Source organism: Carassius gibelio, chromosome A19 (genome assembly GCF_023724105.1).
Source record: "Carassius gibelio isolate Cgi1373 ecotype wild population from Czech Republic chromosome A19, carGib1.2-hapl.c, whole genome shotgun sequence".
Classification (NCBI taxonomy): domain Eukaryota; kingdom Metazoa; phylum Chordata; class Actinopteri; order Cypriniformes; family Cyprinidae; genus Carassius; species Carassius gibelio.
The window spans coordinates 6542023-6564711 of NC_068389.1; the positions used below are offsets into that span (position 1 = coordinate 6542023).

The 22689-nt window shown below is 37.0% G+C and overlaps 2 protein-coding genes across 2 annotated transcripts; one reads left to right on the plus strand and one right to left on the minus strand.

The window, feature by feature from the left end:
- Window positions 1-318: 318 nt before the first annotated feature.
- Window positions 319-3264, plus strand: LOC127935651 (T-box transcription factor T-A-like). Its single transcript, XM_052533733.1, has 8 exons — window positions 319-674; window positions 933-1197; window positions 1329-1463; window positions 1552-1613; window positions 1698-1759; window positions 1831-2004; window positions 2229-2352; window positions 2430-3264. The coding sequence occupies exons 1-8, from the start codon at window positions 319-321 to the stop codon at window positions 2692-2694; spliced, it is 1443 nt and encodes a 480-aa protein (XP_052389693.1). The 3' UTR covers window positions 2695-3264.
- A 7248-nt stretch (window positions 3265-10512) lies between these two features.
- LOC127935932 (nuclear migration protein nudC) lies at window positions 10513-17208 on the minus strand. Its single transcript, XM_052534157.1, has 9 exons — window positions 17021-17208; window positions 16656-16733; window positions 15781-15993; window positions 15622-15696; window positions 14963-15076; window positions 11962-12156; window positions 11791-11874; window positions 11517-11635; window positions 10513-10737 (listed from the first exon to the last, which is right to left on the minus strand). Exons 1-9 carry the CDS (start codon window positions 17093-17095, stop codon window positions 10686-10688), a joined length of 1005 nt encoding a protein of 334 aa, XP_052390117.1. The 5' UTR covers window positions 17096-17208; the 3' UTR covers window positions 10513-10685.
- Window positions 17209-22689: the final 5481 nt, after the last annotated feature.

A 22689-nucleotide genomic window follows, 5' to 3' on the forward strand; every position in this document is an offset into this window, starting at 1 on the left:
ATAGACGAATATTATTATTAATATTAATATTATTATTAAAAATAATAACTGGCCAATAAAATAAAAGTGAGAAATATTTCAACAAAAGACAGAAGCCCTAATTAATGAATTGTTACAGTTGTTCTTATACTTTTGTTCATGATGTCAATATCCTCTTTATATTTAATTGTTAACATTATTTATTTATTTAACACAAAGGGCTGTATCTTAAATGTTTTCATTGACTGTAAACTTTCAAACGCTTTGTAATGGACTTCTGTGTAAGTTAAAAATTCTTTCCGTTTGTGGCGACAGATTATCGGGCGCTATTAGTGCGCGATGGGCCTGGTCTCGCGCTCCGGGTCACGCCCCGTGACAGCGGGAGCTCAGTATCGGGCCTTTAAAAAGACCCCGGGCGCGTTGAAAGCGCAGATAGAGACGCGCTGTCAACGCATCGCGACCACACAGGATCTAGTGCACTCGGACTTATCTCAGTCTCTGACCGGAAATATGTGTTCCTCGAGTCCCGACCAGCGCCTGGATCACCTGCTGAGCGCCGTGAAGAGCGAGTTTCAGGACGGCAGCGAGAAGAGCGACGCGTCGGAGCGCGATATTAAACTCTCCCTGGAAGACGCGGAGCTATGGAGCAAGTTCAAAGAACTCACTAATGAAATGATTGTCACTAAAACTGGACGGTCAGTTGAGATTTAACGATAGATGCACTAAAACACTTCCTTTAAATTAAAGAAAATATTTTAGTTTTATTTTTACTATAATTTTTTTATTTTTTATTTTATTTATTTTTTTGCGTCAATGCTCCTAATCTAACATAACATATATATATATATTTTTTTTTTAATCAAGAAGAGAGAAATTCCGATAGTTTATTAGCGGTCGCGTTTCACGTGAATTCTGTTTAGATGTTTTTGACCGGTCTTTGTCTCCTCTTCTAGGCGGATGTTTCCCGTGCTCCGGGCCAGTGTCACCGGTCTGGACCCCAACGCTATGTACTCGGTCCTGCTGGACTTCGTGGCGGCCGATAATAATCGGTGGAAATATGTGAACGGTGAATGGGTGCCGGGAGGGAAGCCCGAGCCTCAGAGCCCGAGCTGCGTCTACATCCACCCAGACTCACCCAACTTCGGCGCGCACTGGATGAAAGCGCCCATCTCCTTCAGCAAAGTCAAACTCTCCAATAAACTCAATGGAGGAGGACAGGTAACGACACTCTTTAGTTCTAAACGGAGAAATCAATCATTAAAAAAGAATACAGTTTTTTGTTAGTAGCTGAATTGTTTTATTGAATTATATTAAATATGAAAATAATTGTATTTCTTTTTTTTTTTCAGATTATGTTGAACTCTTTGCACAAATACGAGCCCAGGATTCACATAGTGAAGGTCGGAGGGGTCCAGAAAATGATCAGCAGTCAGTCTTTTCCTGACACTCAGTTTATAGCGGTCACAGCTTATCAGAATGAAGAGGTGAGAGTTTGTTGAGTAAAGCCCGAGATGCATCCTCAACCTTGAAGGATATTTTCCTCTTTATTAATGCGCTCTAATTCATTTTCAGATCACAGCGCTGAAGATCAAGCACAACCCATTTGCCAAAGCATTCCTGGATGCCAAAGAAAGGTACAATAAAAAATACAATTACTAGACATCATTTTTCAGTTATATGTTTATTGACATTATTACAACTGAACATGAATTCACCAGAAGTGACCACAAGGACGTCCCAGACCACAGCACTGACAACCAGCAATCTGGATACTCTCAACGTGAGTAAACTACTAAAACACCCCTCAAACTGTCTCTTATAGCAGGTTTAACACGTGTCTTCCTCCAACAGTCGGTGGCTGGTTCCTGCCCAGTAACGGCTCCATGGGCCCCAGCAGCAGCCCTCCTCAGTTCAACGGGGCCCCGGTTCACTCCTCCGGCTCGTACTGCGAGAGATACTCCAGCCTGAGGAACCACAGAGCTGCTCCGTACCCCAGCCATTACCCCCACCGCAGCACCACCAGCAGTAAGAGCACTTTATACACCCCTAAAATAAAGCATCAGCAGTTCCACGAAGAACCTCAAACATCCGTGGAATATTTCCATTCCACAAAAGCTTCTTTGGAATTTTAGAATGTTCTTCTTCTGTGACATCACTGTTTTAGAACCTGGTTTTTAGGAGTGTAGTTGCTTGCACCAGAATGGTTTTTATTGCATCTCATTGATCTGGCTCTTGTGTTGTGCTTGTAGATAACTACATGGACAGCTCTTCAGGAAGTCTGGCTTCTCACGACAGCTGGTCGGCGCTGCAGATACCCAACTCCAGTGGCATGGGCTCCCTGGCCCACAGCACCAACACCACCTCCAACACCAGGTCAGTGCTTCTACATCTGAACACAGATCTGTTTTATAGTGGATTCGCTGGCTAACTGCGCGGTTCCTGTGTTACAGTCAGTACCCAAGCTTGTGGTCGGTGGCGGGGACGACCCTCACCCCCTCGGGCTCAGCATCGGGGTCCATCTCGGGCGGCCTGACGTCTCAGTTCCTGCGCGGCTCCTCGGTGTCGTACTCGGGGCTGAGCTCCTCTCTGCCCGTGTCCTCTCCCTCCTCTATGTACGACCCGGGCCTGAGCGAGGTGGGTGTGGGAGACGCTCAGTTCGAGAGCTCCATCACCAGACTCACCGCGTCCTGGACGCCTGTGGCACAGAGCTACTGAGAGCCATCAGACTGGGACTCTCTGGACTCCATCTGACGGGAAGATCCTACTGATGCTGCTTCCAGAGGGAGCGCAGAAGAGCCTCTCGTGGTTTCGATCGTCAGAATGCCTTTGGAATGGAAAAAGGCTGGTTTTCTTGATCCATGTCTGTATGGAATGACGTGAAGCAATCAAGACCTGGCGAGAGACAATCACTTGCTATCTATATTTGCAAAAACCGTCATTCGAATTTTAGACATTTGGAATAACAATGGGACCGAGTATGGTGTTTATTGTTCCTAATAAAATTATCTAAAAGAGTAATGAGACCAAATCGAGCTGTTGACCAATTAAAATGTATATGTGTGTAAATAAAAAGAAATGAATGCCCATTTTAATGGTATTACAGTAACAGAAACAGTGCTTTCTTTGCTGTTTAGTTTGAAAGCGGTTTGAGAAGTGACCCTGTAGTTTGTCTGCAATCCGTCCTGTAGAGAAATCATTTGTACATATCTGTCTATTTGTATTTGTTACACTCTTGGTGAGTTTATTTATGTCATTTTAATAATAAATTAAAGTTTTTCTTTCAAATATTTGTCAGTAGTCTTATTTTTTTTAATGCTTATCATATTATTTACATGTTTTTGCACTGACCTTCAACCTTTAAACATTCTGATTGTTCAAAAGTTTACTTTTGTTTTTCTTTTAACAATAAAAACTTTAATACTGTTGCAAAATATTTCTATGTTAAAAAAAAATGCAGTCATGTTAATATCTTATTTTTTTCTCCCGTCAAACACTTTTTAGTAGTCTTTATTATTTGACTTCAAATAATACAAATGACTTCATGTACAAATCTTGACATTGTAAAGAACAATAAAAAAGCACAATCAATTTAAGAAGGGGCATGTTTACAAAATTGAATTAGCAATGTTTCAATGGTTGTTTCCTATGAAACATTTCATTATTAATAGCAGGCTTTAAAATGTGCTTGTTCAGAATACATTTTAGCGTTTATTCTGTCTAAATTAGGTATTGTACATTATCAATCTGATAAAATACAAGCCTTTCTTTTCGAAAAATGTTTAACCACTTAGTTTGCAGTTGCTATCACTTTGTATTTATAGTTCGACATCTCGATGAAGAATGAATTTCAGTGGTGTATAATCAGTTTCAGTACATCGATGACCGTTGCGTTGGTGTGAGTTTGGATCTGATGAGCAGCAGCAGGTGTGTGTTCATCTCTAGAGAGATAGAGATTCACAGCATCTTGTAAACTCTCACAGCGCTTCAGTCTGCAGATCTGTGTGACACATGGTTAACACCATGTCAAAAAATAAAATAAAATTAATTAAAAAAAACTGATCCCGACACTCATTGATAAAACTGAACTGACAAAGCTTAAAAAAGTTATGTAATATTCTAAATAGCAAGTGACACATTCACAAACATGATGTTAATGTTACACGCTTCATATCTTTTTAACACACACACACACACACACATATATATATATATTTGTGTCATATGTCTTTTATGTATATTGTTGGAGGTCTCTGAGATTTTAACCAGGGACTAATAATAATATTAATAATACTAATAATACTTATTGAGCTGCTGATGTCTCTGAAGCTGGAGATCTGAGCTCTGAGGCCGTGATCGAACACTCAACACCTGAGCGTAAATGAAGCCTGGAGGTCGCAGGGCCACAGGCAAACAATAAGGAAGGAGCAATGTGACAGCCAGCTGTGTGTGTGTGTGTGTGTGTGTTTCTGAACAGATCTCTGTTGACCTGTGTGGAGGATCTGAGCTCTCACAGCATGAAGTCCTGAAAAGCTCTTTGTAAACTCTTTGCAGACTGCTTGGATGAGCACTTCAACATAATGCACAGGTTTTTAAATGCCGAGAGACAAAATCTTGTAATAAATGAGTAAACCAAGGCAAGAACAACATGTATTTATGCTGCTGCTGGTAGGAAAATGTACACTTAGAAATGCATGAGCTGAAATGAGTGCTTATTTGCAATATCAAAAATAAATAAACAAATAAATATTTTTTAAAAACAGAGTGTCAGTTGCTACCTATTTGTGCACTGACCTTCAACGGCAAAACCTTTTGAATATACTATCGTTCATAAGTTTTGTGCATTAAATTTATTTTTTAATTGATACTTTTATTCAGCAATTGTGCAAACTGATCAAAAATGGCAGTAAAGTCATTTATAATGTTACAAAGGGTATCTATCTATAATATATACAGGTGCTGGACATATAATTAGAATAATCATCAAAAAGTTGATTTATTTCACTAATTCCATTCAAAAAGTGAAACTTGTTCATTCATTACACACAGACTGATATATTTCAAATGTTATTATTTTAATTTGGATGATTATAACTGACAACTATGGAAAATCCCAAATTCAGTATCTCAAAAAATTTGAATATTGTGAAAAGGTTCAATATTGAAGACACCTGGTGCCACACTCTAATCAGTTAATTAACTCAAAACACCTGCAAAGCCTTTAAATGGTCTCTCAGTGTAGTTCTGTAGGCTACACAATCATGGGGAAGACTGCTGACTTGACAGTTGTTCAGAAGATGACATTGACTCCTTGCACAAGGAGGGCAAGACACAAAATGTCATTGCAAAAGAGGCTGGCTATCTGGGTTTCAGCTTTGCATTCCTTGTGTCAAGCCACTCTTGAACAACAGACAGCGTCAGAAGCGTCTCACTTCAAAAAGGACTGGACTGCTGCTGAGTTGTCCAAAGTTATGTTCTCTGATGAAAGTAAATTTTGCATTTCCTTTGGATATCAGGGTCCCAGAGTCTGGAGGAAGAGAGGAGAGGCACACAATCCATGTTGCTCGAGGTCCAGTGTAAAGTTTCCACAGTCAGTGATGGTTTGTGGGGCCATGTCATCTGCTGGTGTTGGTCCACTGTGTTTTCTGAGGTCAAAGGTCAACGGAGCCGTACACCAGGAAGTTTTATTGCACTTCATGCATCCTGCTGCTGACCAACTTTATGGAAATGTCGATTTCATTTTCCAACAGGACTTGGCACTGGGCTCTCATAACACCTGAGCAGTGCCACAGACTGATCGACTCCATGCCTCGCCGCATTGCTGCAGTAATTCAGGCAAAAAGAGCCCGGACTAAGTATTGAGTGCTGTACATGCTCATACTTTTCATTTTCATACTTTTCAGTTGGCCAAGATTTCTAAAAATCCTTTCTTTGTATTATTCTTAAATTATATTCAAATTTTCTGAGATACTGAATTTGGGATTATCCTTAGTTGTCAGTTATAATCATCAAAATAACAAGAAATAAACATTTGAAATATATCAGTCTGTGTTTAATGAATGAATATAATATACAAGTTTCTCTTTTTGAATGGAATTAGTGAAATCAGCTTTTTGATGATATTGTAATTATATGGCCAGCACCATATATATATAGTTTAGTCCCGGAGAACATGATATTTCAGTTTTTTTCTTCAGTTAATTATGAGTATTCAATAATAAATTGTTGGCCCTTATTAGATCGTCAGTTACATTTAATTTGAATATGGATTATAGTACAAAACAATAATAATACTGTGTGTGCGTGTGCGCATGCATATGTACACCATAAATAATTTATAGTTTTTTGTGAATAAATGCTTTTTTATCAAAGAATCTTAAGAAAATATCACAGGTTCCAAAATAAATAAATAAATGAATTAAGCAGCAAACCACACACACAAGTGTTGATCCTGATTCATTACAGCTTGACCGGGTCTTTAGCTCGGTCTTCCTGGCCAGTGTGTCTTGTAAATACGCTCTGGAGAGTGTGTGAGGAGAGGAGTGAGGACAAACGAGAGGCCTGAGCTCTGAAGTGTGCTGCTACACTCACATGAAGCTCAGTCTGCTTGTTAACACTGCTAACATCACACATGACCGAGACGATGCTGGTGAGAGTTATGTGTTTATCACACATTAGTCATTCTCCCAGACTGATTATGAGCTCTGTATTCATGTAGCTACTCTTTCTAGTTGTTTCAATCAATGTGTAACACCGCCCATGCCGAAATACATTTAAGCATGCTTTTACAGAAATTATATTCTTCAAATAATTAAACTGCACTTTCAGTTAAAATATTTCATAATTACTTCTATTGCATTCCAACATTAAACGTACTGAATGGTCTGACATGCATTTATTTTAAGATCAAATATACTTTAACATAATTTCTATTGAAACTTGTATGTATATGTGTAATAACACATTTGTAATGATGAAGCTGAAATTCTATATATTTTACCTATATTAACTTTAAATGCAATAGTAAATAACACATTACAGTTAAAATTGTAATAAGTATGTGCTTTAAGTTCATCACCATATCAAAACCAAGTGTACTTATTTAAAACACACACACACACACACACACACAAATGTACAGTTCTTTATTAAGGTAAAACATCTAATTTTACATTATTACAAAATAGTTTAAAAGCATGAAAGTCTGCTCTCTTTTAGCACACTTAAGTGTTCTTTCATTTAAATATTGTCTGTTATTATCCATTCTTTTATTAAAATATTATGAAAGAGAGGAGAGGAGAGAGGCTATAAAGATGCAACTGTGAAGAGAAAGCAGGAATTTATGACTTTGTGATTGTGCAAGGGCTTGTGGGTGAGTTATGGGTCCCTGCTGCCAAAAAACAAGTGGTCAAGTCTGGAGCGGCCCGTTCTGGAGCTGTGTTTGCCCGTCATCTCTCTTGCCTTTCACCCCCACACAAACCCACCTCGCCCTCTGATGTCTGTGTGCCTTCGTTAATGAAGAAATAGTCGTACCTGGGTGAGACATAGCAGCTCCAGCTCTCCGTCCCAGAGCTACAGTCCCAAATAAAACATTACAGCTGCTTCGTGCTTCACCACGTCTCTCAGAATAACTGATGAAAACACACACGGTCTCTTCAAAATCTGGTTTAGTCGTTACTCAAGACAGCAGTGAGACTAAACAGAGAGAGAATGGAGACGCTGATTTTTTTACTTTAGTTTGGGGAGCAATTCTCACTATTAACTATGACTTTTGGATCAATAAACTCATAATTTTTTGTTTATTAATAGTGTTAATAGTTAGTAAGCTAGTTGTTAAGGGATCTAGAATATGGTCATGCAGAATAAGGCATTATTATGTGCTTTATAAGTACTAATAAACAGGCAGTTTGCTAATAATACGCCTGCTAATAAACAACTTAATAGTGAGAATTGGTTCCTTACCAAAATTTGATATAGAGACAGATTTGCCCATGTCTGCAATAAAAACATCTCAACAGAAACTCAAACACTTCTTGTCAAATTAGCAGACTTACCATTTATTAAAAAACAAGTTAACTTTTAAAAAAGTATTTATTACAGAAATAATATATTTTAGAATAATATACTTGCATGCAAACTGAATCTAACGCTTTCAGACACTTAAAGGCATGTTAATGTATTAGAAATTAAATGTTTTTTGAATAAATTAAGTGCTTTTTAGACCTATTTAAGTAGGACTTAAGTACATCTTTATATTATGTAATTTCATATTTTATTTTCTCTCTTTTTTCATGTTTGTATTGCCAAATGCACTGACAAGCATTTATAGGGATCTAAAATATACTTAAAAAAATATATGCATTTAGCAGACGCTTTTATCCAAAGCAACTTACAGTTTAATCTCATTTCTATTAAAACTTGTATTTCATGCATTTAAATATAGATGTATGTGCAATAGCAATTATGTTTTGAATGAAGTTGCAGTGTAGTGTATTTAAAATGCATTAACTTTAAATGTAATATTAATAATAACAAACTAGTTCTTCACATGTGCTTTAGTACATTAGTCGCCACATCAAGTAAACACGAGAGATTATTAAAACATCACATTCATACATTTTTACACTTTTTAACAAATGTATTAATTAACATGACTTATTATCAACAAACATGAAATGAACAATATCACAATACAGTTTAGAATATTAACTTATTAATAAAGGCTGTACAAATGTTGCTCGTGTCAGTGTTAGTGAAGATATTTAAAGCAATTATTACCAGTTATTTTCTGAATTAAGAGAAACATTTGGGGTTTTAACTGACTTACCAGTTCACTAAATACTTGGTCTTCTTGGAATAATAAAACAAAATAAAAAATAAATGTTGTGGTTGTGTTAAACATCATCAAATGTTTGTCTACCATTTTGACGAGTGAGCTGTGGGACTGTCTACAAGAGGCAAACTTACTATTACGACTGTAACTTTTAAGTATACTTTAAGTATAACAGTAGCAAACTTTGAGCACACTACTAGTTTACCTCTATGTTTGTAGTTTGTACTGCAATTATACTAAAAGTGAACTTATAGGTACACTGAGAGTTTACTAATTAAACACTTTGTACACTTTGAAGTATAGTCTCAGTAAACTACTAGTTTAGTAGCTTTATACTGCAAGTATACTCATAAGTTTGGGAGCACACGATAGGTAAAAACTGATAGCCTAAATGCACTGTAAGTCGCTTGGATAAAAGTGTGTGCTAAATGCATACATTTAATTTAATTAAAATTTTAAGTTTTCTTTAAGTGAACATTACATCATACATTAAGTACACTAAAATGTCCCTGTTTAGGTTTGAATTTGTATATATTTTATCTGAACTTACAAAACATCCAATGGCTCAACGGCGCCACCTGACGGTCAGGAGAAGGACCGTCAGTGATCAGTGGACAGCGCTGCCCTCTTGTGCTGCTTGATCTAGAATGTATTAAATAAAACACTAAAATGTTTAAACAGTCAAATTCTTCAAGTCTTAAAACAGCAGAAAAAATGCTTAACGTAAAAAAAGCTTTTAAAAAATACTTATGTTTTTTTTACTATCATTAAAAGATTGGTGGAAGGTAGAAGATTATGGAGTTTCTTTTTTGTTTTGTTTTTATTCAATCAAACGAATTATTTGTAATAAAGATTGAAAAAAAAAAGGCTTCTTAAAGCTCAAAAAAAAGAAAAGAAATTGATAACAAAATGATTTACAGTGCGTGTAAATGTTTACATCTTTTTCTTTGTGCACTTCAAACACAAATGGGATCTGATGAATAATTTGCTCGCCGTGTCTCAGTGGGCGGTCTCTACTCGCCAGGATGAAAAGGCCTTTATCTATTGGTCACTCTCGATTGAAGTGACAGGTTGACCACGCCCACTGCCGGGGCCCAATGGCTGCTGGGAAATTATCTTTTTTGTGAATAATTATTTGTATTTATGGGAGTTTGCAGCAGTGACAACAGCATTCTGTAAACAAACTCACTCATATTCAGTAGTTCACATAAATGTATGCAGACTTGCCAAGTGCTGTTTCGATCTAGTGATGACGAATGCAGAATATTGTGTGTAATTTATGGTGTTTAAAACATACCTGTGAACTCACATTTCACCCGGGAAGTTTTGATAGCATTTTCTTTTCATATTACCTCTGTATAATGCCTGTAATAATGTATTGTTTACTCATGTATAGGCCATAATTCTGCTGTTCCACAAGCGCCACCTTCCGGAGAAGAGCGAATTTGCGTATTCTTTTATATTCACATTTTAAACAGTGTTGTAAACTAGCATATCAATAAGAAAAACAAATCGAAATTTTACAAATATAATTATCAGGAAGCGTGATAACGAGAAAACGAGACGAAAAAAACAAACATTTAATTGCATTTTCAGTCACATCTAAAATTCACTTATCAGAAAGTAATTACATAACTTTTAAATCATAACAATCTCACATCAGTGTGGCACTTGACTGCCAATAAAATAGTGACACAAACAGGCAGGGTTTGAAATTATTTATTTAAAAAAAAAAGCAAGACATGGCGCATTATAACACTTCCATCATCACAAGAGTGAAACTGTTAGTCAGACAGTCATCTAACAGAAAGAAACCACGTCTGAGCCGAGCGGGAGGGTAAGATGAGACACAGATCGTTCACAGATTCAGAGGCTCTCAGCTGAACTTGGCTTTGGAGAAGTCCATCTCTGGATGCTGAGCCATGAACCTGCAGACACACACACACACACACACACACACACACACACACACACACACAAGCATCAGTGAATCCAGAGGGGACTGGAAGTGTTGTTTGAAAGACATCTCTGCTGCTCACCAACGCTGCATTTATTGATTTATTTGAATAGAAATAAGTCATATTGTGAAATATTATTACAATTTAAAATTCTAGTTTTCTAATATATTTAGAAATGCTATTTATTCCTGTGATGCGCAGCTGTATTTCCAGCATCATTCCTCCAGTCTTCAGTGTCATATGATCCTTCAGAAATCAGTATGATATGATGATTTGTGGTTTAAGAAATATTTATGATTATCATCAATGCAAAAACATTTATATAATATTTTTTGGGAACTTTGATGAATAAATGGTAAAAAAAAAAAAAAGCATTCTTTTGCTAACATTATCCATTAGTATCATTATATATGGCTCTAACTTAAAGTGGCCTCACTGAATAAAACTTTTAATTTATATTCAAAGCAATATATCTGACTGTCAATATCTTACTGCTAGTGCATAATCCCCCCCCCCCCCACCCCCAAAGGGAAATCCTTTTTTAATAAACAAATCCTATAAATGAATATCATTGAGTCTTTGGGCTGTCACACCACATGACATTTCACCAGCTCAACTAACCTTGTCCTGTCATTAAAAACAAACCACACTATCTAATATGTGAAGAGACGGTCATGAGGGTCTGCGGGTGTTCTGTCTCTGACATCATTTCCTGTTTTTCAGGTGGCACCACATGACTGTGCTCTTACTTCTTCAGGATGTCCTGTTTCTTCTGCTCTTCGGAGGTGGGCAGCCCCATGGACTTCTGCCTCTGATCGTACATCATCTTCTCCACCATGCTGCGCGTCTCCCCGTCCAGATCCGACAGCTTCAGTTTAAAACACGCCACCAGACGAAAGAGTGTAATAATTGAATATACATTAGTCCACACACACACACACACACACACACACACAAAAGATTCATCCAGAGTGAGTTTGAGATCAACCCAGAAGCAGTGAATGTGAAACGGTGAGCTCTTGCCTTGGAGTTCTCTGGGCAGATCTTCTTGGTGTTGATTTCAGGGTCAGTGCTCACTAACCTGCTCCACCACTCCATCTTATTTATCTGGAACAGACGAGTGCATCATTAGTCATCCCAGCACATCACAAGCTCAAGTAAACACCATCTGTGCATGATCTATCTCGTCCACACCTTCTCGAAGTGAATGGTGATCACTTTGCCGTCCTCTATGAGCCAGGAGCTCTCCTCCACCTTCACCTCGTGGCTCAGCTGTCCGTCGATCACAGGTGGATGCCCCTTCAGCCCCACCTTCAGGGACCGCCGCTGGATGTCCACCACCACGTCCTTCCCCTTCAGACGGAAGCTCACGTCCAGCGGCACGACTAGCTGCGAGAGCAGGTCACACATCACATATCTTCATCACAACTTCCTCGCAGTTTCCATGAAATAATGTTAGAATAAAACACAGCGTTGTTTTCTTTATGCAAAATATGTTTGTTTTTGAGTATATCCATGTGCACCACAGAAAAACAAGATATTCTCCTGAAAAAAAACGTCTCGACACAGGTCAGAATTTGATGCACACATTGTGAACACAAAAATCCACATGAGATCCGATTTTTCGAAGATATTATCTTAGCACTACTTTATTTCACTAAAGAATTTTACCTCTAACAGGCTGCACAAGAAACATACCAAATGAAAATTAGCGTCTTTTTCAATCATTTATCTGTTCAGTTAGATTTTGAGCTGTGAATTATGTAAATAATTTTACAGTTTTTCTGAGTTGCTTTGGTTTTTCTCAAATCATCCTTGACATTTGCAGAACAGTAAGTGCATTTCATTTCTCAAAACAACTCGTACAAATATTAAAACACCATGGATTACCTGCAAAAGCCAATCTCTTGCTCAAAATCCTTAGTTTATCTCTCAAAAAGAAAAATCTGTGTCAATGAATATGTCAGTGCCATCAGAATGTCAAGTCCTTGTGTCATAGTTTACGGATAAGACAGTCAAATCGCTTAATATGGGCACAAAGATGAAATTAAGTCCATTGTCAGAATTTATAACTCTTGGGTTGTCCTCTGTCTATTCATGAGATGAACATTTGAGCTATTTCAGAGAAATGGTTTATCATTGGTTTACAATCTACATTCTCTTCATTAGTCAAGATTCACTTGCACAATTCATGTCAAATTGACAAAAAGTCTAATAATAATGTGTAAAAAAATAAAAAATAAAAAGTGTGCTTGACAGTTTATGACAACTAGATTAACCATTTTGCACGTAATGACTTATACGATGAACTAAAGACGAGATGTTTTGAGGGGTAAGACTATTGCACAGAAAACTATAATACATTTTGAGAAACTGGTTTTGTGATGTGTATAAATGACTAGATGATGTGGAGGTTGTACAAGCAGTTTTGATCATTTCATTTCTGATCTGAGGAATGAACCAAAGTGACTCAGAAAACCTGTAACAGCACGGCCACTGAAAACCCCAGGATCTACCATGTGCCATCACTCACAATCATTTTGGGCAGGAATTATGTAAACACAGATACCAGTCAAGTCTAAATTGAATGTAAACAGATGTGCCCAAAACATTTGATGTGGTCAAAAGACCAGGGGCCTGTTCTTCGTACGTCGCTAACTCAGTTAGCTGGATTTGATTGTTGACGATTTGGCGTGATCTTGGATCATTTGGTTCTTCGAAGCTCATCCTGGAGCTGCTGTCATAGGAACAGGTCCGTAAGCTTAAACCTGCTCGGGAGCAGCTTATTTCATGTAAACAGTATTAGATTGCTTCTTTTCAACCAGAACTGATACTCAAAATATGTCTGCTACCTCCGCTACTTTATTACAAGAGTATCGATCTGATCCAGGGACAATAATATAAAATAATAATAATTAAATATTTAAAAAAATATATATATAAAAATGCTGTGTAGTCCATAACAGCCTACTATAGACACAGCCAGTTTTACTCACTGAAATATGTATTTGTCATAAAATTATTACTAAATAATTGTATTAGAGTCTTACACACTATACAGATAATAGAGTGGTGCATTATTTTGAGTGATGACTGCTATTATAAGAGTGGCTTGATGGAGCGCAGGAGATGCAGATAACATGATATCGACCCTTAAGAAACTTTCATTAATGCTGTCACGTAACAAATCTTTCCAAATATAAAATTAAATGAATAGATAATTTCTACATTGAAATAAAAATGTAAAGACTGCACAACTATTATAAATTGCGAATCTAAATAATTGTGAATCATGAAAAAAATTATAATAAAATGAAAACATGTATCTATTATTATATCTATTATAACATTTATGTAGTTTTGTTTGCTTGGCTGTTTCCTTATAAAAGTCCAGAAATTTGTTTTTCGTCAGGTGTTTTTCGTCAGGTGTTGTTTTAAATTATATGACGTCATTACATTGCCGTCTTGCCACCAGCCAATCGCTGCACTGCTGATCATGGTTTCGAGTATCGATACATATCCCCTTTTAAGACAACACATGAACGTGCAATTATCTCAGATAACTCAATCCAGCGATACTAATCTTACACAACAGGTGTGTTCGAAGAACCCAATTAGCCAGATCATGATTAGCACGATGATCTCATCTTGGATGTGTCATTTGATCTCGGATGTAATAAGCGACGTACGAAGAACAGGCCCCAGATCTGTGCATTGAGACGTGCAGTGTAAACACAGCCTCTGATTGGTTGATCTCACTTCCTGTCCTTGAGGGGCGTGACACACACAAATGACTCTTTACAGTGACTAGTTCATCCAGTTTCATCGGTTCCCACAAACAGCTTTGTTGTTATTTATGATAATGACCTTCATTCATAAATCTGTAATGTTTTCAACATTTAATAAATAGACTGTTCGGATAAACCTGATGTGTTTAGGAAGTGTTCATTATCATGAGTTAAAGTTTTATATGGACGTATGCTTCAAAGACAGAAAAAAAAAAAGAATATTGGTTAATTTCCTCCATGAAAACCTTTACCTACAGTTAGAGTGAAACATCTGTATTTGATCTGCACGGGCTCCATGCATTATACTTGTGCATCTGTTGATTTCCTCTGATGTGGGGATTATTTGGTTTTATTCATGGACTCCAATGTGATGTGGATCTCTGGATAATAAGAAAAGATTCACTCACGTCCACTTCAGACAGAGTCTGAGTCCAGCGGTAGTTTGAAAGATCTGCTCCGTTTCCAGCATTGGGCTTTAGCTTGTCTTTGTCCTTTTCATCTTCCTCTCCTTCCGAGTCCGACTGACACACACACACACACACACACACAAGAGAGCATTAGACATTTATTTAGAGCAGGGTTTCCCAAAGTGAGGGTCGTGAGGAATAGCAGGGGGTTCTTGATTTGGTACGGTATGCTTATGAGTTAATACCATTCAATAAATAAAAAATAAAAAGTACAAAAAAAGAGAAATGTTTAAGGTTTATAAAAAATGTAATCTAAATGTAAAATCTTAAATGTATAAAAAATAAATCTCTTTTTGGGAAACCCTGTATAAAAATAAAAGTAGTAATATTTACACTGTAAATTGCAGTAATATGAATTTTTATAATTTGTTGAGTTTAATAACAATAGCTATGTAAATATTACTAAAAGTTAAATTTTTTAGAGTTAAACATGCAAATGTGCCATTATCTGATTGAAATATTTACTTAAAATCATTTAGGTCACAGGGGTTTGGCTGACAATAAAAGTTTGAAACCCCTGATCTAGAGCCGCTCAAAAACACATCATCAGTTCACTTTTCACTTGTATGTTTAACAATAATTAAATAAACCCCACTTACCCCTTTTTTGTCTTTTTCTGATGTATCGCCGTCTGTTTTCTCAGGTTCTTCAGCCTTTTTCTTTTCTTCTTTTGTCTGAGAAATGATTACAGATCAATCAGATTCAGTGTTTTTAAAAGGGACAGTTGACCAAACGTGTGAAGATGGCACGAATCTCACCTGATTTAACTGTGACTGGAGTCTGTCGGCCTCCTCGTCGGTCAGCTCTTTGATTCTGGGCTCTTCTGCGTCCGGCTTCCTCTTCTTCTCCTCTTCCTTCAGTTTAGCAGCTCTGTCGCTCTTCTCCTTCTTCTCCTTCTCTCGTCTGGACTCTCTCTCTTTCTGGGCTTTGAGGGCGAGCTGATTGTGATGAGCAAACGCCTCTTTAACCAGCTACAGGACAAAAGAGAGGAACGCAGATCAATCACTGACCGCTGCTCAGCGCATGCAGAATCTGAATACAAATAATGACAAAAATTCATTTGGAAAAATAATCACATTAAAATAGTTTGTTTTTCAATTTTATCCTGGCTTCAGAAAACTAGAAAAAACTGTTAACAGTGCATTTTCCTTTGACTTTTATGTAGTTTTTCCATTATTTTTTTAAATTTAAAGAGCAGCTCTGATGTTCTGCTAGACATCTTTCAATAACACTGTGATCATTACAATTTAAGACAATTCGTTTTCTAGGACAATTTATTGTAAAATGTATAATTTATAATTTATTATTTGCTGCTCATTAAACATTTCTGATAATTATCAATGTTAATAACAGTTGTGCTGGTTCATATCTGTTTTTCAGGATTGTGTGATTAAAAGGAAGTTCAAAAGAAATGCATTCATTTGAAACAGAAACTTTCTAACATTATAAAAATGTCATTACTGTCACTTCTGATCAATGCAATGCATCTTAACTGAGTATGTTTTCATTTTTATTCAAAGAAATGCATCTTATTGCCAATATCTCACCGATAGTGCATGATATTTCTCAAAAATGTTTGAAATATACAGAAAGGTCACAGACACATCTGACAGAGTTCAGTCCAGATCCAGACCTTCTCTGGGGCTCCAGACTCTCCTCCGGTGAAGAAATCAGTCTTCCTCCTCAGAAAACTGAAGAACGTGTTCACCAGCTGAAGAATAAAGAAGAATACATGAGAGGAATATCTAAATAAAGAAGTTAGATCACAACAACTTACACTAGTGTCTCACTGTAACTGCAAATACATTAACCTTTTTAAACAAGCAAACAAACGCTGTCTATGTAGCTTTTAAAACAAAACCCTGAAAGCCTGCCTAGTCAACTCTAATAAACAGTCCAGTCCTCTTTCACTAATAACGTAAACACTGATGTTTTCTTATTCTGTTGCAGTAAGTCATCATGCATCAGTTAGCTCGGCTGCTAATGTTGACATGTTACCTCCTGCACTCCTCCTTCATGCTGCTGCGCCATGGCCAGCAACATCCCGTCGTATTTCTCCTCTTCATCACCCATTTCCACCGTTAACTTCAGATAACAGATAATTAAAACTTCAATGTGGAGCGTGAAGTTAACAGTCACGCCACCGCCGGTGTGTTGCCAACACTACTTCCTAGATACGAGGACCGCCCACACAATCTTTAGGACCAATCAAATCTATGACATTTGAAGGTCAACCGCGCGAACCAATCAGCTGTCAGCTTTGGGAAGCGCAGTGGGAGAGGCGGTTCTCAGCGCGCGCACGCAGAAGTTTCTAGATATCTCTGACGACACATCTTTATTATATGACGTTTAAGAAACGTTCTCGGAAACAAGCCCCATAAACACACAATAACACAACAAATACTGCATCCCAACACGAAAAGATTATAAATAAATAAAACAACTGAACACATAACAATTTTTGTTTAGTCCCTGAGAACATGATATTTCAGTTTTCTACCCGTTAATTATTATTCAACAATAAAAGGTTGTCCCTTATTAGATCGTCAGTTTCATTAAATTTTTATTAAATAGTACAAAGTAATAATTAAATATAAGAATGAATTAATAACATGGGCATGATGGTGATTTACTGTGGGGTTAGATTGTCTAAAATAGCATAATGATGTGTGTGGCAGCTGCTGGCCAAATGGGTGCCCTAAGCAGGATTGTATAGTTGTGCACATAGCATAACATATGAATAAAATATAATTTTTCAAATTTATAATTTTTTTGACAAAGCTTTTTATTTCTGGGTCTCAGGATGATAGGGGTCAATATTTAACTGTAATTAAATATAAAAGTAAATAAATAAATACATTGTATTATTTACAAATTACAATTGTAGCTCTAGACAGTTACCTATGGCTACAACTTTATTAATACAGTTGTCTAACTGATTTTATAGTCTCAAGCATTTAATCATAAAAAATAAAATTTGGTAGTTTTACTATGATTTTTAAAAAAATTTTATAAGGGTTGTGATGTCCACATGTTTTTTTTTTTGTTTTTTTTTGAAGAAATTATAGAGGCTGTGTCATCATATAGCAAAAAGCTGGCCAAAAATTAAATATTTTGTTCATATTTGAATCAAATGTTTGGTCAACAAGGATTTGTTTGTGCTGTAAGTGTAACAGCATTAATAACCATTTGGCTCCCTTTGCAGGCATTTGTAATAACATGTAATGTACATAAATTGTTTATTTTTTATTAGCCTACATTACATTACATTACACAACCAATCATTATTGCCTCATTGTTTTTATATAATACATTTGAAGTCATTTTAAAGTCTATAAGTCTGTTTTTATAACCACAAAAACGATAAGAATGATAAGTTTAGGTGTTATTCGTGTTAACCTTTTTTTTTTCTCTCTGCAGCTGATTGCTGATGTCTTTTCACTGGCATAGATGTCCATCCAACAGTTATGATAATTTGCATTCAGCAGCAGCAGATAACACGACTCTATTAGTCTACAGACAGATGAGTGTGGTGAATGTCATTAACCCCTGCTCTCCCCACGCTGACCATCACTCAGCTCGTGAACCTGGCGTGGAGGAATGAGGTGGTCCAGCTGTGTAAGGGTCAGAAAGGTCAAGGCCGAGGAGGATCAGTCACATACTACAGGAGCTGCTGTGCCTCGGAGGACGTTCAGGAGTGCTGTCTGTCACAATGACAACAGATGCTCATCAGATTTACATCAGAGGAGAATGAGACCAGCATCCTCGCTCAGTTCTCCTCAGCATCCGCAGCCATGAATGACCCTCTGCACACTTCAGTCATCCAGACACACGCAGCTGTCGCTGTAAAAGTGTTTAGTGTGCTTGAGAAACCCAGAGACCATCTGCCGCTGAGTCTTTGGGGTCCTGATAACACGATTCTCTCATGAAGGGCTTATCCTTCCCAAATCTGCTGCTGAACGACCGGCTCGTCCTTGTTCAGAACAGCTGGATCTTCCTCCTGCGTCTCGCTCAAGAGCATCTCACTTTCCAGGTGAGAGACACCCCTGCTGCCAGCGTCCCGCAAACATCAAAGAAAACCTATCTGTCTGTCTATCTTCATCATTATTACAAATTACGATAGAAGTTTCAATATGACATCAAAGCCGTTTTAGTTTGTCATACATGTATGCAATTTATGTAAATGCACATTAAGTACAAAGAGTGTTTTTACAACCTGCATGTGACTTTTGCGTTTGCATTAATTTGGTCAAATTAACAAAATTCTTGGGTAATACTTTACAGAAGGGTCTCATTTGTTAACATAAATTAATGCAGTCTAAACAGACTAACAGTGGTATGCATTTCTTAAAGCATTTACTTGTTGTTGTTGTTAAAGAATACAGTTGTTCATCATTCATTCATAGTAATTTAGTGTCATGTGTCATTGTGTCAAAGGTCGGGTCAAACACTGTCCTATTTAGTTTAATCTCAAGGGTCTAGTAGTAAATGTTAATGGGGAATGTCATGTGATAATCTCCCCCGTCTGCACATATAATGTTGCTTAGTTTATTTAAACAGTTAGGTGAAAGCTCACATGACATGCATTTAAAGCGGCACTATGTAACTTTCTGACCTCTAGCGGTTAAAAAATAAACTGCGTGAATCCAGCGGATGAACATTTGGTCGTGCTTCGGTTCTGCTGCGCGGATGAATCCGGCTCGAACAGCCTTTGTACACATTTAACCACAGGGGATGGACAAAAAGTAAATTAAGATTTTTGTTTGTTTTTAACAACCCGGATTCGCGGAGGATCCATGGATGCCCAGTTTGGGTTTTACACTTTTAGCTTGTAACAAAAATTTAAACACTATCCACAACCACTATTTCTCTGTTTATGATGTGACAAATTTCCCTCAAAATCCGTCACGACGTTATTGAAGGTTTATCACATTATCACCATAGGCAGATGGATTTATTTATTCTTAATCAATTCATATTTCTTGGCACCCTCAAATTAATTATTTATCAAAACAGTCATAGGGCTATGGCTTTAAGATGCATCGACATGATCGTAAATCAAAATACAGTCATAAAATAATTTTCCTACTTTTTTTGTGACGTAGATCCCTTACGTTTATACACGCAGACATATATTTTCACCTCAAAAGAGGATGAAGGTAATGTAAAATAGCAATTGAATGATAATCCCTGCATGAACTAATTAAAAACTGATGATGTTACAGCTCACCCCAATGAGGTCCCTGAACAAAGCATCGCACGCAGATCCAAATATGACTACAAGTATCAAATAAATATTATTTAATTTATTTTTTTTTACTTCTGATTCCATCATCACAAAGGCAGTAGGTTTTCGATTAAAATTCAATCCAATTATTCAACCATTCAACCACAATGCCTTATATAATATCTTGGTGAACTAAATCATACATTTTTGTTGGTTATATTCTGCAATAATCATATTGGCTATTTTGTTGAGGGAACCTTGGAGCAAACTTATGGGTCAGCCTACAAAAGCACATCATCCCTGAAGCAGTCCATCGAATAAATCTGCACTTAAAGTTCAACACATTCATGTTCTTTTTTTTCAAAGGTGTTTTGTGCACCTATTACATTTTTATAATACAATAATAATACTTATTGCTTTTTGTTGTAAAATTGTTGTTTATTTAAAAAGAAAAAAGAAAACATAAAATGCATTGTATTTTTATAACATGCAGCTTTTCACTTCACAAGACAGTAACTGATGGACTGCAGTGTTGAGGATTATTGTGATGTTTTCATCAGCTGTTTGGACTCTTATTCTGACGGCACCCATTCACTGCAGAGCATGAACAAGTGATGCAATGCTACATTTCTCCAAATCTGATGAAAAAACAAACTCATACATCTCAGATGGCTAGAGCATGAGCACATTTTCAGGATTTATTTTTGTACCTGTTCCTTTAAAAGGGATTTCCCCCACAAAAAGTTGTATCATGACTCCTCTCTGTTGAAGGCAGATGATATGAAGGCAGTGTTGTTATTCCCCTTCTGTCACAAGAGCTTGTCAAACCTGTTGTGTTTGTATGCTGTCGTCACAGTATACAAGCACACATATAAAATCATGACTTCAGGCTTATAGTACTGCAAACACATCTTAATTAAACTAATACAAAGTTCCTTACGTTTCTTTAATCATTATGGTACACAGTGTTCCTCAGCTATGTGTACAAATACACACAGAAAGCATCACATGTCTCAGTATTTCCCCTCAGGTATGACAAGCGTGAGTTTCGATGTTACCTGAACCATGTGGAGTAGATGAATCATACACCTGATGATTCATAGAGAAAGCCTGGATGTAGACAAACACACAAATTCCCCTGTATTCCCCTGCAAACCCCCCGAGGAGGCTTCATTTAACATCGTTGTCAAACTGATACAGCAGTGACAGTAAGGAAAGAAGTCCAAGCCAAAGACAGCATTACGCTTGATCACATAGACTCATTTGATTCTGAACAAATAACAAACAGAAGCAGACTGATTTATAATGATTGACTTTCAAACAGACTAAACAACAACCACATAACCATGACTGTGGTCTAAACAGATGGATCAATAACCCACAGCCTGCAGGGTTGCGTAAGGTCACGCTGCTGTGGTTTATGGGCCGGTGGATGCAGGTAAAGAGTCAAGAGTTGCACTACACAAAATAAAGGGGCTTTTCACAGCGATGCCATTTCAGTGAAGACTTCTAAAGAGGATCATTCTTGTTATTGTGTAGAACACTTCTATGATCAAAACTCTAAATGCAAAGGAAATGTTCTATGGGTTTTAAAGGTTCTTCTTGGAACCATCAATGGAAATGAAGAAGCTTTATTTTTAAGTGTAATATGAAGCCAGTCATGATGGGGCAAAAAGATCAAGATGATGCATATATCATAATGCCTTTGCAAACAAGACAACAGCTGTCTGTGTGTCTTATAATAAATTCATAAACACTAGGTGGATGACGTATTAAAACAACTCTTCTGACTCATAGCTTAAATATGAACAGGCTTCATACAGTAAACCATTATTGCAAATAGTGCAAATAACCCCTCAAAAAACTACTTTTTCCCATCTATCACTACATGCCTGCAGGAACACAAACCATTTGATCACAGGCGGCAAACATGACTCTTTCACTGCATTTAACCGTGAGGCAGAGGCTGAAACTCTAACCAATCAAAATGTGTCAAATGTCAAAATTTCTCCTTAAGCACATATCACTTTCTGCTACAGTTTCCTGGAAGGTTTTATGGTTTCAATATAAAACATGTAATACAATACAACATAAAGCATGCTGTACATCAGCTTAACTCAAGCATTTCCAAACTGAACGTTACATTGTGTCCTATGAATCATCATTTAAATACTCATGTTCTGGCACTGTTTCCTGCTTCACCTGTGCTGCACGGTGTATTAATGACAGATAAAGATGTTTTTATTTGCATACTTTAGATGCATTGAAGTGTGAATGTTAGTACAACTGATTGAGTGCATTTACTCTAATGACGTCAGCTGCCTTCACCCAATGCACACGCAAATGCAAAATACTTTAATTCAGTTTGCATAGAGTTCTTACCAGGTCTCTGAGTAAAACACGCACCCCGTGTAACACTAAATATTTTTCTTAATCCACG

Bases quoted from the DNA above. Each gene is read 5' to 3' on its own strand.
- LOC127935651 (XM_052533733.1), top strand. From the start codon at position 319: ATGGGCCTGGTCTCGCGCTCCGGGTCACGCCCCGTGACAGCGGGAGCT. The intron at 675-932 runs GTCAGTTGAGAT...CTCCTCTTCTAG, and splicing joins ATTGTCACTAAAACTGGACG to GCGGATGTTTCCCGTGCTCC. The intron at 1,198-1,328 runs GTAACGACACTC...TTTTTTTTTCAG, and splicing joins AACTCAATGGAGGAGGACAG to ATTATGTTGAACTCTTTGCA.
- LOC127935932 (XM_052534157.1), bottom strand. From the start codon at position 17,095: ATGGGTGATGAAGAGGAGAAATACGACGGGATGTTGCTGGCCATGGCG. The intron at 12,157-14,962 runs GTGAGTGAATCT...CTGCTCTCGCAG, and splicing joins AGACTCTGTCTGAAGTGGAC to CTAGTCGTGCCGCTGGACGT. The intron at 10,738-11,516 runs GTAAGAGCACAG...GTGTGTCTGCAG, and splicing joins AAACAGGACATCCTGAAGAA to GTTCATGGCTCAGCATCCAG.